General features: G+C 48.6%; 1 protein-coding gene across 7 annotated transcripts in view; it reads left to right on the top strand.

Annotated features, from left to right (window-relative positions):
* The window catches only part of LOC144366833 (uncharacterized), a 284,013-nt gene extending 268,266 nt beyond the window's left edge, over positions 1-15,747 (top strand). For 6 of the 7 annotated variants that reach the window (XM_078021672.1, XM_078021671.1, XM_078021669.1 and 3 more), the window contains exons 8-14: positions 1,204-1,319; positions 1,484-1,714; positions 2,787-2,901; positions 5,187-5,287; positions 5,454-5,570; positions 6,545-6,659; positions 8,561-15,747. In XM_078021672.1, the coding sequence (XP_077877798.1) occupies positions 1,204-1,319; positions 1,484-1,714; positions 2,787-2,901; positions 5,187-5,287; positions 5,454-5,570; positions 6,545-6,659; positions 8,561-8,766 (1,001 nt within the window). In that variant the 3' untranslated portion in view covers positions 8,767-15,747. The remainder of the gene's footprint in view (positions 1-1,203; positions 1,320-1,483; positions 1,715-2,786; positions 2,902-5,186; positions 5,288-5,453; positions 5,571-6,544; positions 6,660-8,560) is intronic. The other variant, XM_078021675.1, reaches the window with a different exon arrangement.
* The last annotated feature ends 713 nt before the right edge of the window (positions 15,748-16,460 follow it).

The raw sequence follows: 16,460 nt of genomic DNA, 5'->3' as shown, positions 1-16,460 counted from the left end.
ATCCACAAGGGGCCAAGAAGAGAGGCTTCTTTGTCTTGTGTCAAGAAGACAGACAACCACAGGGTGCCTACTTTGGCGGCCTTTCCTGACCTAGATGAGTACATGAGAAAAGCAGTTCAATGAAGAATCATTTCTGGCTTCCAATCTTTCTATTCATTGCAAACTGAGTCCACTAAGGACCAGAGGCCATTTCTAGAGAGAAGAGTGTGGTAGAATAGAACCCTTCACAGCTTGTAAACTCTTCTTGAAGAGAGAGAGAGAGAGAGAGAGACAGAGAGAGAGAGAGAGAGAGAGAGAGAGAGAGAGAGAGAGAGAGAGAGAAGAAGAAGAAGAAGAAGAAGAAGAAGAAGAAGAAGAAGAAGAAGAAGAAGAAGAAGACGAAGAAGAAGAAGAAGAAGAAGAAGAAGAAAGAGGAGGAGGAGGAGGAGGACGAGGAGGAGGAGGACAAGGATGAGGAGGACGAGGAGAAGGAGGAAATGGAGGAGGAGAAGGAGAAGTAGAAAAATGAAAATAAGTTGAAGGAGGAGACCATGAATAAGAAGGTCAAGATGACTTTAAGAAGAAGCATGAGGAGAAGATGAAGAAGAACAAGAACAAGAAGGAGAAACACAAGCCGAACAAGAAGTATAACAATAAATTGATTAAAAATGTGAATTAGAATTATACTCATGAGGAGGAAATGCAGAAGTGGGGAACTCAAGAGAAATATATATCTCTGGATGGCACAGCCCTGCTGTGGACATCCTCCACCTACGCTCAACACACCTCCAAACCATACCCCTCCAATTAGTGTAGCCCTGTATGAGTGGATGAATCCACTGGCAAGGTGGAGGCACCCACCATCAAGTGCTTTTCCCCAAACCCACCTGTGATCATTGCTGCAGTGGGGAGAAAACCTTGAACACATGAGTCTTTGGGGACCAATCCAGATACAAAGTCTAACTGTTTCACTTTGGTGGGTCCAACGTGACCTGGGGTACAAGGGGCTATTTCCTTGAAAGGTGTTCCTGTAGTGGACCTCCTGTGCATAGAGGGTCCTCAGGGAGGAATCAGTGGGGAGTCTTTGGTGGAACAGTAGCTGGATTCGGGGGCTCTCAGGTCTGTGTGTGAGACCTGAGCTGGCAGAGGCTCTCAGTTGTGGGGGATGTTGGGTAGTGTATTCCTTGAGTGTCACCTACCACGCCTCTGCCCCTGCCTCTCCAGAGCTGAGGATCCCTGCTGATGGAAACGTATATTACGCCCTGGATGGCAGAGTCAATTATAACATTCTTCTTCGGGAAACAGCTGCCAGAAAGTTGTTTAAAGTCAAGCCAAAGGAGGTAAACAGCCACCTTCTTCAGTCTTTACTCCTGGTGCCACTCCACATCCTCCAAGGGGACAAGAACCTCAGGTTCTTGATGGATGTTGTAGAATGCCCACAGAGCGAATGCCAGGCTGGGTGGGTGCAGGTGCTGGGCTTTGCTGATGTTGTCATCCCCCACAGTTCTTGGAGCCTTCTGTGGCAGTGGCATCCAGGATCCCAGCAGCTGTGAGCAGCAGCTCTGCAGTGGCTGCAGGATCATTGCCCCAGGCCACCCAAAGCAATGAGTGGTGCATGAGAAAAGTCACCAGTAGCAGCTCCTCACTGCTTCACTCCAGCGAGCAGGTGGAAGACAGCTGCTTTGTCCACGTCCTCCTAGAGGGACAGAGCCTGAGGGAGACAAAGCGCATCCTGGTAAGCCTGACAGCAGGGCTGCCTCCTGGGTGTCCACACAGTGGAAGGCAGGAGACACAGCTAACCCTGGGGCTGTGGTGGGAAATTAAGGAGAGGTCAGTCTTAAGGGCTTGACCTGAGGGGGGAGAGCCTCAGCATGCCCAGCTGCAGCAGTGAGTGGGCCTGTGTATTGTGGGTTTGGCAGGCCAGAAGTGCAGACGGAAGTGCTGTGGACAGATGAAGGCAGAGATATGTCCAGGGTGTAGGCTGCAGTGCCTTGAACTTGGTATTCTCAATGAGTGAGGTTGGAGCAGAGGAGCTGGCAGTGACTTGTCACATGTGTAGGAGGGGGTGTGTTCCTGGTGGCAGGAAAGAGAACCTCCTTAGCATGACTAGGTGTGGAAATTTGGGGTTGGGATCACCTGGGGGGTCATGCCAAAGCTTTGGAATGTCAGTCTTTGCATGTATGTAAATACGGAGCTAAAGGGGTTCTTGGCAGAATTTCTATGGATGTGCAGTAGACACGCTAATGCTGCAGGTGTCCAGCTGCAGAGGAGACATGTTCAGTGACTGCCAGTGCTGAGTCAAGTACATCATTACAACCAGACCCGCACCGAGCTTCCAGAGCCCAGGGCCTCTCAAGGCTATCATGAAGCACTCAAGTGCACACTCTTGTATCTGAGTCTGTTTTGTGTAGTGGCAGTCAGGACCAAAATTTTCAGTGCATCTGCCTCTTCCACCCACAAAGGCAGCCTGCATCCCAGAGCACACTTGGTGTGCAGATCCCTGGCCCATTGCTGTCATCTCAGTGAGATGAGAGTGTGTCTGTGCATAGGCAGTTTGGTCCTTTGACCTGAGTGGAATGTGGCTCCCCAGGGGGAGGGGAGATGGCAGGTACAGGCAGATATTTGTACCAGGATTGTTCTAGTAGCAAGAACCCAGGGGGTATATGGAGGCCACACTCAGGTACCATGATAACAAGATTGTGCCCTTGTATATGTAGCTAACATTTCTCCTGAATGTTTGACCACAGTCTTCTGGGTAACTAATCTAAAAGCCATTCTCTGATGACATTTGTCCCACCCTGATCTAGGTGATGTGTCAGGAAAGGGTGACAAGCCTCATCCGCAGGGCCTTGGACCAAAATTTGTTGCAGCATGAGGATGTGGACAACTTTGAGCTGCTGAGAATGATGTCTCTGCATGACAGTAAGTAGGACAATCAGAAAGTGGGGAGACATGATCCACAGTGGGCTCAGGATAACTCACAGCCAAGAGAAAGTGGGCCTTGGCCCTAAAATAGCCAGAGTGTGGTGGGCCTGGTGCAGGAAATCAAGTGCAGTGATGGGCGTGTCCAATGTAGAGGTGCTCAATGAGGCCCCAGGGGGCTGCTGGACCTCCCTAAATGTGTTCTCCCCTGGACCTGGTCTGGCAATGCAAAGCTAATATCGATGAGGGCAAGGCAGAGAGAGGCTCAATCCATCATCAGTTTGGTTTATGGCTCACTGATAAGGATGCCTTCAAATGAAGAGGAGCAGAGCATGGGTCCTGATTGGATCAGCATTGCTATGGACGGAAGCAGCACAGGTCCCAATCCATGGCCAGGATATGAGAAATCCTGCCTACTCAAAAATGTCAGGATTGCAGCAACTGGGAACAGGACTCAGTGAAGAGGAAGTCAAGGCCAGGGGACAGCCTGTTTGGGTTCTTTTTGGAACAATTCCAAGTCCTCTGTGCCTGGGTGCCCATCTCCTGAAGATATCGGAATGGCCAGGTTATTATTCCTTCCAGCAACAAAGAAGGGCATCTGAAGAACAGAGGCCACAATGCTGAGCTGTCCACAATGCAAGTGCTCTTTCTTTTCTTGTGAGCCCGACACTCCTAGCCTCCACCATCCCAGCCTGTCCACAGTAGAACCCACCATCTGTCGGGCAGGTAAGTGAGTTTTCCCATTTTCACACACCACCTCATTTGGGTTGTCTCTGTCTCACACATAAGGAAGACTGAGGTGCAAGGAGCTGGGCAAGGGGCAGTGTCTGCAAATCTCAGGGACTTGGGAGGCAGTGCAGGGGGATGGGGATTTCCAAACAGCCTCAGAAACTTATGGAGACACTGTACCCAAGTAAAAAGGCCTCGGAATGGTCTCATTGCTTAAGTGCCTCTGGTTTTATCCCTAGTAAAAAAATAAGCCAGTCAAAAGGAATTACCAAACCGAGAATCTACAAAGGTGATTTCAGAAACAGACTTTCAACCCAAGCCACGCATCAGTTGAGAGCAGGCTGCAGACCAGGGGAGGTTTGTGTGTAACAGACGTCAAAAGGGAGGACTACGGGGGCCCTGGAACCCACTAGGTGTGATGGCATCTATGCCTTATGGCAGGAGGGTGGCAGTGATGCTGGCCCTCTCCTAGATTTTGGAAACCTTGTTTTCATTGGGGAAGCTTTATGGAGGTGGAATCTATTTTAGCAATCCTGGTCCAGGTGAGTGCTGACTACCACAGGTACAAACCTATCCAGAATGCGGTGTCTGTTATTTAGTCTTTCCTGACTGTGACAATGACAAAGAAAGGAAGTCACTTGTCTTTGGTCTTGGTTTCACTCCTGGCCATTGATTGAGAACTGATTTCATCTTGGACTACTGAACAGAGGCTGCATCTGGGCAAAAGAGTGTGATAGATTTGAACTCCTCAGGACGCCCTGCCATTGCCAGAGAAAGAAGGAGAAGGAGGAGGAGGAGAAAGAGACACTCCTGAGTGGAGAGAGGATCACACAATGAAGAGCAGGAGGAAGAAGAAGAAAAAGAAGGAGGTGAACAGAAGGAAAGGTGGAGGGAGACACACAAGAAGAAGAACAAGAAGGAATCATGTAAGAACAAGAAAAAGACCCAGAAATAACTACAAGAAGATGCAGGACAGAAAGAAGAGCCAGAAGTAGAACAAGAACCAGAATAAAAGTACCAATCAGACAGCTCCTGATGAGAAACAAGGGGAAGGAGAGCAAACCTAGAAAACAATAGAGTTATCCAGGGCACCACCCTGCTGAAGTCCTCCCAGGTCCATGCCCAACACACCTCTGATGGATACCACCTCCCTTCCGCGTATTCATTCATGAGTGGATTCATCCAGGGCAAGGGGATGAATTCGCCCACCATCGAATGCTTCCCTGAATGCCGATGTGTGAGCATAACTGCACAGGAGCCTTTGCCAATCCTGATGCAGAGCCTAGCAGTGTCCCTTTGGCAGATCCAACCTGCACTGAGAAGTTCTGGGCCCGAGGTGCTGTTTCCATTGCCAGGTGCTCTTTTGGTTTAGAATCCTGTACATCATCTTCTCCAGGGAAGAATCACTAAGGGAGTCTTTGGTGGCACTGTAGCTGGGTAGGAGGGCTCTCAATTCTGGTGCAGGCTCGCCCTGGCGGAGACTCTCAGGGGTTGTGGGTGTTTTGTGGTATAATCCTTGAGTGCCACCTAACAATTCTCTCCACTTTGCTCTGCAGAAATCAAGGTCCCTGACCACTCACTCATGTATCTGTCCATGAATCCACAAATAAAATATTATTTCATCGTGAGGAAACGCCTCAAGGTCAAGGGAAAGGAGGTAAACACCTACCTTATTCAAGCTGTACTTGTGCTGCCATTCTACTCCCACCTGGAAAAATAAGAAGCCTGAGCACCTGGACATATGTGCTAGAAGCCCATAGAGCCAACTGACAGGCTGGGGTGGCTTTCTTTTTCTGGGTTTGCTGATGTTCCATCCCCCACAGTTCTCAGAATCAACCTGCAAGTCCTCCAGGCCGCTTTCCCACAGGCAGGTGGGAGACACCTGCTTAATTCGTGTCCACTTAGAAACACAAAGTCCAAAGATGGCCAAGACTGTTTTGGTAAGCCTGGGAGCAGGGGTGTCCCCTGGTGCTTACACCTGGGTGGGGAGCAGACACTGGTCCAATACCATGGACTACTCATGCCCTCTTGAATTTGGAGCTTCTGGATGATCAGGAGGATAGATGGGAATCAAGAAGGAAGAGGTCAGTGTGAAGGGCTGGAGCTGAGATGAGGGAGAGCAGCAGTTTGTTCACTGCCATGTCTGAGGGAGTCTGTGTGTCAGGTGGCAGCATGCAGTCCAGAAGGGCAGAGGCAGCTATGGGTGACAGATGAGAACAGGCCAGGACCTAGGTTGCAGGTTCCACTCTATGGGATGCTGGTATCTATGGAGCAGGACACCAGTATGAGGTTCTGCATGTTCCTTGAACAAGGAGCTGAGAGGGTCTCTCTGCAGAGTCAGTATGGATGTGGAGCAAGCACACTAAATGTCCAGATAACCCAATGACCACCCTTGCCGTATGAGGTGCCCTCCTACACCCCACCCAGCACTGAGCCTCTGGAGGCCAGGAGCTCTCGTGGTTATCTTTCGTCACTCCTGTGAGTGGTCATGTTCCTGGGTCTGATTTGGGCCCTGGCAATCCAGACCAAAGCCTCTAGGTTTTGTGCCTAGGCCATTCCCAATGCCGCCTGCATCCTCGGGTAGACCTGGGATCTTGGAGGCTATTGTCCCATTCCTCCCAACTTGTGGGATGAGATTCCATCTGTATGCAGGTAGTGGGGTCCTTTCACTTGGAGAGAAGTGCAGCTCCACAAAGAGCAATGGCAGGTCCAGGAAGTCCTATGTACAAGGATTAAGCTAGTAGCCTATGGGAAGAGCCCACTCGATGAGCAGGAGGTCAGCCTCAGGTAGTAGGGTCATGGATGTTGCCCTTGTATTTAGAGTGCAGGTGCCTCCAGAATGCCCCTGCCCACTGTCCTTGAGTAGTCACTTCAAGGCCCATTTCCTGAAGGCCTGTCTCCCATGCTGCTCCAGGTGACCTGCCACGATCGGGCTCCTGTCGTCATCCGCAGGGCCCTTGAGCTACACTTGCTTACTCAGGAGAAGCTGGAGGACTATGAGCTGGGCCAAATCATCTCTCACCGTCAGAGTAAGTGGGACAATCAGATGACAGAGAGCAAGGGTCAGGATGTGGACTCAGGTCAACTCTTAGCACCAAAGAGTAGTCTCTGACCCCCAAGAACACTCCAACAGGGTGTGTTGGGCTCGTGCACAAAGCCAACTGCACTTCTGCTGGTGTAAGCTCTCCAAGTGTTTTGGTATACCCCAGTGGCTAGTGCGGCTCCCCACCAGGTGCCCTGCCCAGGACATGAACAGGCATCCAAAGCTGACATCATTGAGGAGTGAGGAGGAAAGCCTCTTTCCAGGAGCAGTATGGTTCTGTGGTCTGAGATAGGAGTGGTTTCAGAGGAACATGGGAATGCATGGGCTAAAGAGGGAACTGGCATTTTGTGGACTGAAGCAGTAGGATTGAAAGCCTTCTGTGTGACCAGAAAACCACTGCCTTGGCAGAGAATTGCCAAGATTCTAGCAAGCAGTAACAGGATGAAATTGGGAAGAAAACACAGCCTGGGAGACAGCTTGAATCATCTGTTTTTGCATAAATTCCATGGTCTTCCGCACCTGAGTCCACTAGCCAAGGAGTGATCCCAATAGCCAGGTTATGATCCCTAACTAAAGTCAGATGAGGGCTTCCTGAGCACGTAGCCACAGAGCTCATCTGATAATAATGTCAGCGCTTTTTCATTGGTTGGTTGGTTGGTTTTTGTGAGCCAAACACCTCAGCAGCCATTATCCCATCCTATGTATGCTGAAGACCACCATCCCAATGAGTTCTAGGATCACTGGTCTCTTATCTTAACCTTCTGTTAGGTTAGTAGAGTCTATGGAAGAGGAAGTCTGTCTGGGGCCTTGGTAGCCTAAGAAATTCATAGCAGAGATCCCCACATCCAACCCAGAAGGGATGGAGAACAGGCTCTAGGTTAGAGGAGGGCGACAGGAAAGAGGTGTTCAGAGGAAGGAGAAGCTGGCTTTTGTATTCCTCCACTCAAGGTCATGGCACCACTGGGCCATACACCATGTTGGAGGGAAGCAGTCCCTTTGCTGGTCTTTGGAATCATTGTTCTCAGGAGGGCAGCATTTGGAATGTGGCCTCCATTCTCATAAGCCTGGTTCACATGGAGGCAGGCTTCACCAATGCAGAAGCGTGGCTCTAATGTGGTATCCGTGCTGGTCAGCCTGTCCTCACTGTGGCCATACTTGAGGAATCCTAGGCCTTTTCTCTGGGTTTCAGAACTTTTTCTTTGGTTGTGCACTGAGGCTGTCCATAAAGCTCTAGTGTGTGGCAGTGGAGAGCTCCTCAGCCCTTGCTACAAAGGCATAGACTGGGAAAGAGAGAACAAGGCTGGGAGAGAGGGAGAGAGAGAAAGACGGAGACGAGAAGGAGGACCTCTACTTGGAGAATGAGGATTCAGTGGAGCCAACAGGGACAAGGTACTGTTGCCCAGGGCGCACCCCTGTTTAGGTCTTCCTCCAACCATGCTCAACCTTTCTTCCAGTCCCTCCCACCCCCCCAGTAGTGTATTCATCTTGAATGAGAATTTCATGTTGACATCAGAGCACTCCCATCCAATGCTTCCCTCCAAACCCACCTGTGAAGATGGCTCATGTGGGGTCTGAATCTTCGGCAAAGGGCCTTTTGTGGGAGATTTCAGATGCAAACCCTAGTGGTGTGCTTTGGCAGATGCAAGAGGACCTGGGATGTTTTGGAGTCCAAAGCCTTTGGTAGGAACAGACATTAGGTGTGTTGAAGTGCTCTGCCTAGTTTTTCCTCAGGGAGGACTGTGGAGGCTGTCTTGTTGGTATTGGTGCTGAATTGGAGAGCTCTCAGGTGTGTGGCTCAGTTCATTTCTGGCACAGGCTCTCAGATGTTGGGGTGTCCCAGGGAGCACCTCCTGAGCCACCTTATTGTGTACACCCCTCTCTCCCCAGAGCTGAGGATTCCAGCGCAGGCCAACGTATTTTACGCAAAGAAGCCTCACACAAAACCCAACTTCGTGCTGAGGAAAAGGAGCCTCTCCCAAAAGAATGATGAGTGGATCCAGCCTCAACCTCCCTCTTGTCCTGCAAAGAAGGCTCCAGCCCTCCTGAGGATGCTTGCAAAACCATTCTGCTGGTGTGTGCCTGGGCGGGGCTGAGGCAGCCCAGGGATATATACATTGATTACTATTGGCTTCAAAGTTTGAATCTATAGTTTGCCATTGTCCTTGACCCTGTTTAGTAACACAGTTGTTACTCTATCCTGTATTTGTTGTTTCCATTAATATATTATTATTTTAAAATATATATGTTTTTGTTACCTGATCTACTGTGATGATTTGTTACCTGATCTACTGTGATGGTTTTTGATCAAAATTGTGCATTTGATGATAATGAATGCCATGCATTTAGGAACCTGTAGAGTCTAGACAATGAATGAATGTCTACTGTTGCATGGACTGGTCTGCAAAGTCCTGTAGCATTTGAGCTTGTGTGAGGGCTTCATAGGGCTTGCAAAAAGTCCAGGTCAGATGGTCCTGCATGAAGCTTAGCTCCTAGTGGTCTCCTCCACAGCATAAGGGCCAAGGAGAAACCCACTTCCACACAGAAGATGGGAAGCTACCTTATGAAGGTGATCGTAGGTGTGGGACCCTCTTGCTAGGACCCTTTTTCTATTGGGCCAAAACTGTGCTCTGAATGTGCTTGCTGAGAAGAGCTTGAAATTTCCTGATTGAAACAGTTCATGCAAGCTGCTTCCACTTGCAGGAACAAAGTGTGTTCTCGTTGAGCACTTTGGGGTGTCCCAGGTTGCACTAGAGTGTGTCAGAAGCACTTGTAATGATTGGCATTCACGGTTTCACATTGAAGCCTCTGTGCCATCTGTCAACCACTGATGGCTGCAAGTGGGTACCCTGCCTTTCAATGAGTTTTCTGAAAAAGTAGGAGTTTTGAAGAACTGATCTTCTCAGCATTCCCCTTGCCTCCCCAAGTTGGGTGATGTCAATTATACAGGCTTCCTTGGGAGCACACATTTTATATTGAGCTGAAATTGGACTCTGGATGCGATTGCTGAAAATAGCTGGGGAATGGGAGAATGGAAGCTGTTTGCTGCAAGCAGTTTCAATTTACTTTGTTGATTAACTTTGTTGTAAGTGAGCACATGCTATTTTTTTTTCTGTGAACCTAGAAGAATTCAAAACTGCTTCTTACAGGTGACAGGCATGCTTACACATTGAAGCCTCTGTGCCATTGATAAAAAAAAACAGTTCACTCATGTGGGCACCTGCACTTCAAGTGAATGTTGTAAACAAGTGTGACAAATGGATGTCAGTGAGACTTTGGAAAACTGATCTTCTCAGCTGGTACTCTTTTCTCCTGAAAGTTGGTGATGCTAGATTCAAGAGAACTCTTTCTGGCACCCTTCGTGTTTCATGCCTGAACTGTGCTCTGAAAGTTCTTGAGGAGAACAGCTTAGAAGTGCAGAAGTGAAGCTGTTTGTGGAAGCAGCTTCAAGTGGCACAAGCTAACTTGTTCTCAGTGAGCACCTGGGGATTTTCCCTGGTTGAAGCAGTGTGAATGAGAATGGCTTCTCAGAGCTGGTAGGCATGTTTGCATTTGGCAAACTTTGCCATCTGTCACCCAGAGTTCCTTGCATGAAACCTACATTTCCAGTGTTTTCAGAAAGGTGTGATGAGTGGGTTTCCATGGAATTTTGTGGAATTGATCTTTTCAGGCAGTCCTCATTGCCTTCTCAAAATTGTTGATCCTGGTGCAAGGGCTCTCTTGTCAGCCAACATTGTATTTTGGGCCTGACCTTGGCTCTGAATGTACTTGCTGTACTTCCCATCTTTCCTCTCTCTGGTCCACTCCTCAGATCCCATCCTCCTTTCAATAGGGCCTCATCCAGGAAGCCTGCCCATGTGCCTCCCACTTGATTTCAACTTCTCCAGTGCACTTATTGTCAAAGCAGGGACTCCCAGGAGAGAGGGCTCTCCATTCTGCACACTGAAATTTCTCAGCAGGGAAAATTCCTCCATGCTTAGATGGCAGGGCTGCAATCACCTGGAAGGTGGAAATAGGAGGCTGGTGATGTTCCTAGCCAGGATGCTGGTGACTGCACTGCATTTAATCTATGGCCCTCAAGGAGGTTTATGCTGCAGATTTGTGTACTTCTGCATCTGTATGCACACAGTTCTTCATGTGGGGAAAAAGCAGTGTTCTCAAAGTTTGCTTTATATTATACTCAACTGGTAATTTACAAACCCCAGTGTCTCATCTTAGCCCAGAGCCATTCCATCAGCCCAGGGCCAGTGGGTGGTCCAGCGGTCAGTACTATGCACAGCTCTCAGGTGGCTCCAGTGTGTAGCTGAATTTGAGAGCCAGTGTACTGTAGGATTTGCCCTTGAGGTTAGAATTCATTGACTTCCTCTTATGTCATTTCACTGGTTCAGGATATTCCTTGTCTCATGAACTATTCTGTGAAATCTTCAAGTTAGCCATCTCTGGTCATTTCTTCCCTTTGATGGCACCTGGTTCAACAGCTTGTTTTTGGGTGGGGTCGGTCATGGGCAGTCCTGGGTCACAGAGAGGGACAGGAAGACCATAATGTGGAATGGTGGTGTAGAGAGTAAGGGTGGGGCCAGAGCCCACACTGTGGTTAGGGTAGGGAAGGGATCTGAAGAGACTACCTTGAAAGCGAGCTCTGGCTGCAGTTAACCAGGAATCAGGGCCTGGAAATGGAAGCCATGACAGGGCTTCTGACTAGAAACCAGACATCTTTCTGGGCTCAGTTGGAGGTCCATCGAGGCAGAGGAAAAGAGAGAGGATGCAGGAGAGGGGGATGGTCTAGATCACAGAGCAGCTCCGTCATCATATCTTAGAGAATGGATTTTTTTCTTCCAGTTGTTGGTAAATGCTAATTCATTCACGTGTTACATTCACATCCACCTCGTCCATTGGAAAGGCCGCTCAACCACCACAAGCAGTGGTATATTGGTGGATGTGTGCATTGTAAAAGGAGGTGAGGTTGGCGCCAATAGAGTGTGTGGGCGCTCAGGCATTGGCAAGCTTGCTTTGGAGAGTGAATCCTCTAAATGTTATTGGGGTGTTTTTGAAAGATCGTGTGGTTTGGCTAGACCTAGAATGCTTCCATACAATTTAGCATGGTGTATATTTTAGAGAGCATGATCACTGAGGGGCAGGTTGCTGGTGTGAAGCTGTGAGCATTAACATCTATCAAGTTTCTCACCTGGAGTTGGCTACCTACAACAAGTCTCTGGGCCAGTAATCCATTGCTGAACTACATCACCAACAAAAAGACATTGAGTGAAGGTGAGGACCAGAAGAGCCCGGGAACCACCTGACAGCAGCCCTGAAGTCCTGAGCTATGGTACATCATATGCCAACTCAACTGGGTATCAACCTCTTCCTGGGCTCATTAGAACTGTGTGCTTCAACTTTCAGAAGCAAATGCAGAATGATACAATCTTCTCTGAGGTCACTTTTCTAAGCCTTGTTTGTAGCTCGTCTTCTAAGTCTTATTTGCAGAATGTCTTCACTGGAATGAGTAGTCATTTGGCATTCTGTTGTACTTAAAATTTCATGAGATTCTACCCCTACTTGGTAGGTTGTGTGAAAGTGACTCAGCCTGAATGCATTTTACATCCCAAAATATGGCTTGTCTTTTCTCCTAAACCTATCAGGGCAATCAGAGCAGCCAAGGAGTACTATAAATTCAGGCATAAAATGGCCAGATAGACTGGGATCACTGTATATCTTTCTAGAACCTTCTTTCATGCTTTGGCTTCCCTGAGGTAAAGTGTGGAGACTCTGTGATCCAGATTTGTTAGCAAGTAGTTTTCTTGGGAGGTGATGCTAGAAAACTCCAGGTGGGAACAGGAAGTGATTAGGAACTGGAAGACAGGGTGTACCAGCCAGTTGTTGTCACTGAGTGACTAAGCACAGTCCTGATAAGGAGTGCTGGGGGTCCATGTAGATCATGCTACTAGTAGAAGCCCTCCTACAGGGTGAGAGAGCTGGGGTGTTCTCCACCCACTCCTGCCAGCCATGACGGGAAGCTGCTTCTGGCCTTCACTGTAGGCAAATGGGCCATGGTGTTGGGGGCTGGAGGTCAGCTGGGGTGTGAAGAAATGGCATAGTGCTGGACAATGTCATCCAGCTTTGAATCCCCAGACTGGGATCTTTAGCAGGGCAAGGTCAGAGACTGTGCTCAGTGCAGCATCTACTTCTCAGCATAGTGCCAGGCACACAGCAGAACTTCATCAATACCCGTGGAAATCTCTGGCTCACCCCAGCCCTTCTCTAGGCCTGTCAGCTGGGCTCTCTCTGCTGGTCCTGTCTGTTCTATATTTAGCTCTTGCTTCTTCGTATTTCGCTTTCCTGAATTGTGTCCTCTTTCTCCACACTCCTGTGGTCACTCTTTCTCCACACTCCTGTATTCCCAAATGGCTGTGTGGCGGGGCTGTGGCAGAGAGATCTCATTACTACCAGAGACGGAGTTTTTAAGCCAAATAAGACACGTGCTCTGCTGCTAAGGATGGTCTTCAGCATAACGTGAGGTAGAAGGTTTGAAATTAGGATTGTCCTCCCAATCTTAAGGCATGTAATCCCTATGTGCAGACCAGGAAGTGCCCTGGGAAGAAAGGCAGGTATGGGTTTGGAATCAGAGACCAGCATGAGAAGAACACTTTCACTGCTTACTGGACAATGACCTTGGGCATGTTCTGTAACCTCTTGGGACCTCAGTGTTTGCATATCTGAAATGGGGATACTTGTATGACTGACTTCAGGAGGTGGGTAGAGAGAATCCTAGAAGTAGAGGAAGAAAACACACAGAATCTGTGAAGCACCCCGCCCCCACCTTTAGTCTTTCCATGATTTTCTCTGCATGTGTTGATTGACTGTTGGTTACAGCATGCCTGTAGATCTACCAGAGGTCCCGTCTAATTTTGCCCGGTTGCCACATTTGCAAGGACACCTTCTAATAGAATTGGATCTAGGAAGCTGGGGTCCCTTTGCAGAACATACAGGATCCACAGCAAAGTTCAAGCCCCTGAGACAGAGGGCTTCTGCTGGTGTCCTCATGTCCTCATGGGCACTGCAATGCCTTTCTCCACCGATGTTCATTGAGAGCCTGGTCCAGGCCAGGCCAGGGCTCCCTGCTGAGGATGTGGCAGAAAAGGAAGCACCTGCCTGGCTGGATTGTAGGGGAACAGTCGGGGGCAAGACAGGCCAGTGATGGTGAAGACAAGACCAGTTAGTTGACTTGTCCGAAGGTCTTGGAGCCAAGCACTCTTCTAAGCACCTTATCATAAAAGCTTCCTCATCCCTCAATAGTTGCAGGAGGAACAGTGCTTTGGTTGTCCCCATTTTCCATAGGTGACAACTGAGGCACTGAAAGATCAGGTCACTTGGCCAAGGTCATGGAGATAGCACAGGGGGAAGTGTTGGCTGCAAACCCTCCCAGGTAGCTCCAGCTTTGGGCTTTTTATCCCCCACGGCCTGCAACCTCTTGGTCATGCTGTGGCCCCTGTGACCTGTCTGTCACCAAATAGTGATTCACTGCAGGGCCTTTCCCGAGTCCTCTTCCACCTCAGAGTGCCTGTGTCTCACAGAGAGTTAACCAGTTTCCTGGGCCCCACTGGAGTTCCTGGTTTTGCCAATCTGGGGTGGGGTCTGAGAATGTGTGTTTGTAACAAGGTCCCAGGTGACCCTGAAGCTGATGGGTCTCAACACAGGTGACTTTCCTCCTCCCCTCAGGTCATTTGACAATGCCTAGAGACCTTTTGTGTTATCACAAGTCAGGGGTGCTGGTGCACAACTCAAGTAGAGGCCATGGGTGCTGCTAAATGTCTACCACTGCACTGGGAAGGCCTCTACAGACTAAGAAGGCAGGTGTGGGTTTGACATCTGTGAAGCACCCCACCCCCGTCATTAGTCTTTCCATGATTTTCTAAGCGTATGTTGATTGGCTGTTGGTTACAACATGCCTGCAGATCTACCTGAGGTCCTGTCTAATCCACATGGATGGAGAAGCTCACTTTTGCTCAGTTGCCACATTTGCAAGGACACCTTCTAATAGAATCGAATCTAGGAAGCTGGGGTCCCTTTGCAGAACATACAGGATCCACAGAAAATTCAAGCCCCTGAGACAGAGGGCTTCTGCTGTTGTCCTCATGTCCTCATGGGCACTGCAATGCCTTTCTCCACTGATGTTCATTGAGAGCCTGGTCCAGGCCAGGCAGGGCTCCCTCAACACAGGTGACTTTCCCCCTCCCCTCGGGTCATTTGACAATGCCTAGAGACCTTTTGAGTTATCACAAGTCAGGGGTGCTGGTGCAAATCTCACGTAGAGGCCATGGGTGCTGCTGAATGTCTACACTGCACGGGGAAGACCTCTACAGACTAAAAAGGATGTGGCCTGATGGGCCAAGGGCGCCAAGGTGAGGAACCCAGTGTGGAGTACAAGCACATGAGCTTGGGTGTGTTCAGGTATGGCCTCGGGGCTTGTTTCAAATGTGGCTTCTGTCAGTGCAAAACTCCAGCACCTCTGAGTGGCAGCATTTCTGAAAAGCTCTGAAAAGCAGTGTATTCTGAAATTTTTTTGTATACATATAATTTTACCCATTTTCACAATTATTTGGTAGGTGTCATGAATGTTTTAGTTGTTAGAATTTGTGTGTGTGTGTGTGTGTGTGTGTGTGTGTGTGTATGAGGTTTGGAAACAGGGCAAAAATTTGGCCTTCTTCATGGGCCATATTAGTATACACAACTGCTAACAGATGCTTAGCAGTAATTATAAGTCACATTTCTTTCCTTTTATCTTTCCATGAAGATGTGCCTTTCATGTGTAAAAACAAGTGTTTTCAAAATTGACTCTCTGGACAGATCTTTGGGCTCAGGTGTCAGTGTTCCAAACTGTGCCAGAAAACACCAAATCTGATTTCACAGACTGGGCTGTCCTTAGCTCTGGCCTCCAAATTCATTCCCCTTCCTGGCTGTACAACCCATGAGACTTGCCAGAAAGGAAGAGCCATGGAAGATTTTAAGGAGGACAGCCACAGGATCCTCTTTGTTCCTAGCCTCTTGAGAAAATAATAAAAACAATAACATCAAGCAAACACATGGTTTAGAACCTTCTTCTGTAAATAATTAGTATTTACCATATTGATATGTGTGCCGAGGTCCAAATTGTATTTCAGAGAGAGAGAGAGAGAGAGAGAGAGAGAGAGAGAGAGACAGAGAGAGAGAGAGAGAGAGAGAGAGAGAGAGAGAGAGAGAGAGAGAGAGAGAGAATGTGTGTGTGTTTGATTCTGAAGAATCAAAACCAGAGAACAGAGATAATTCTATTAGCTGCATCTGGATAGCACTTGGCCTCCTTTCCTAGCAGGGAAGGACCTGAAGTCAATGGCAGAGCTTGTTCATGGTGTAGCCAAGTTGTCTCTGCAGCATTTTCAATGCTAGAGCATCTGTTCTGAGAATTTTAGTATAGCACCTAATTTTTTTATCTTTGCAGGAACTTGCAAATGTGGGTGTTGAATGAGGGGTATCCATCAGAGGAGAAAAGTTCTTGTTTTGGAGATGGGGAATGTCTAAAGGCTTGTTAGAATGAGTGGAATGAGGTCACTTAAGACTTCAATGAGAGATAGCAAAAGCAGGGGTAGGGGATGGGGTTATGGCTCAGAGGTAGAGCACTCACCTCACATGTGCAAGGCCCTGGGTTCAATCCTCAGCACCACATAAATAAATAAATAAATCAAGTTATTAAAAAGCAAAGCAGGGGTGAGGGTGGATATACAACAAGCCTCTGAGATGTTCTTTCCATGTCAGGAGG

Source organism: Ictidomys tridecemlineatus, chromosome 9 (genome assembly GCF_052094955.1).
Source record: "Ictidomys tridecemlineatus isolate mIctTri1 chromosome 9, mIctTri1.hap1, whole genome shotgun sequence".
Classification (NCBI taxonomy): Eukaryota; Metazoa; Chordata; class Mammalia; order Rodentia; family Sciuridae; genus Ictidomys; species Ictidomys tridecemlineatus.
This window is presented reverse-complemented; position numbering and strand designations above follow the sequence as displayed.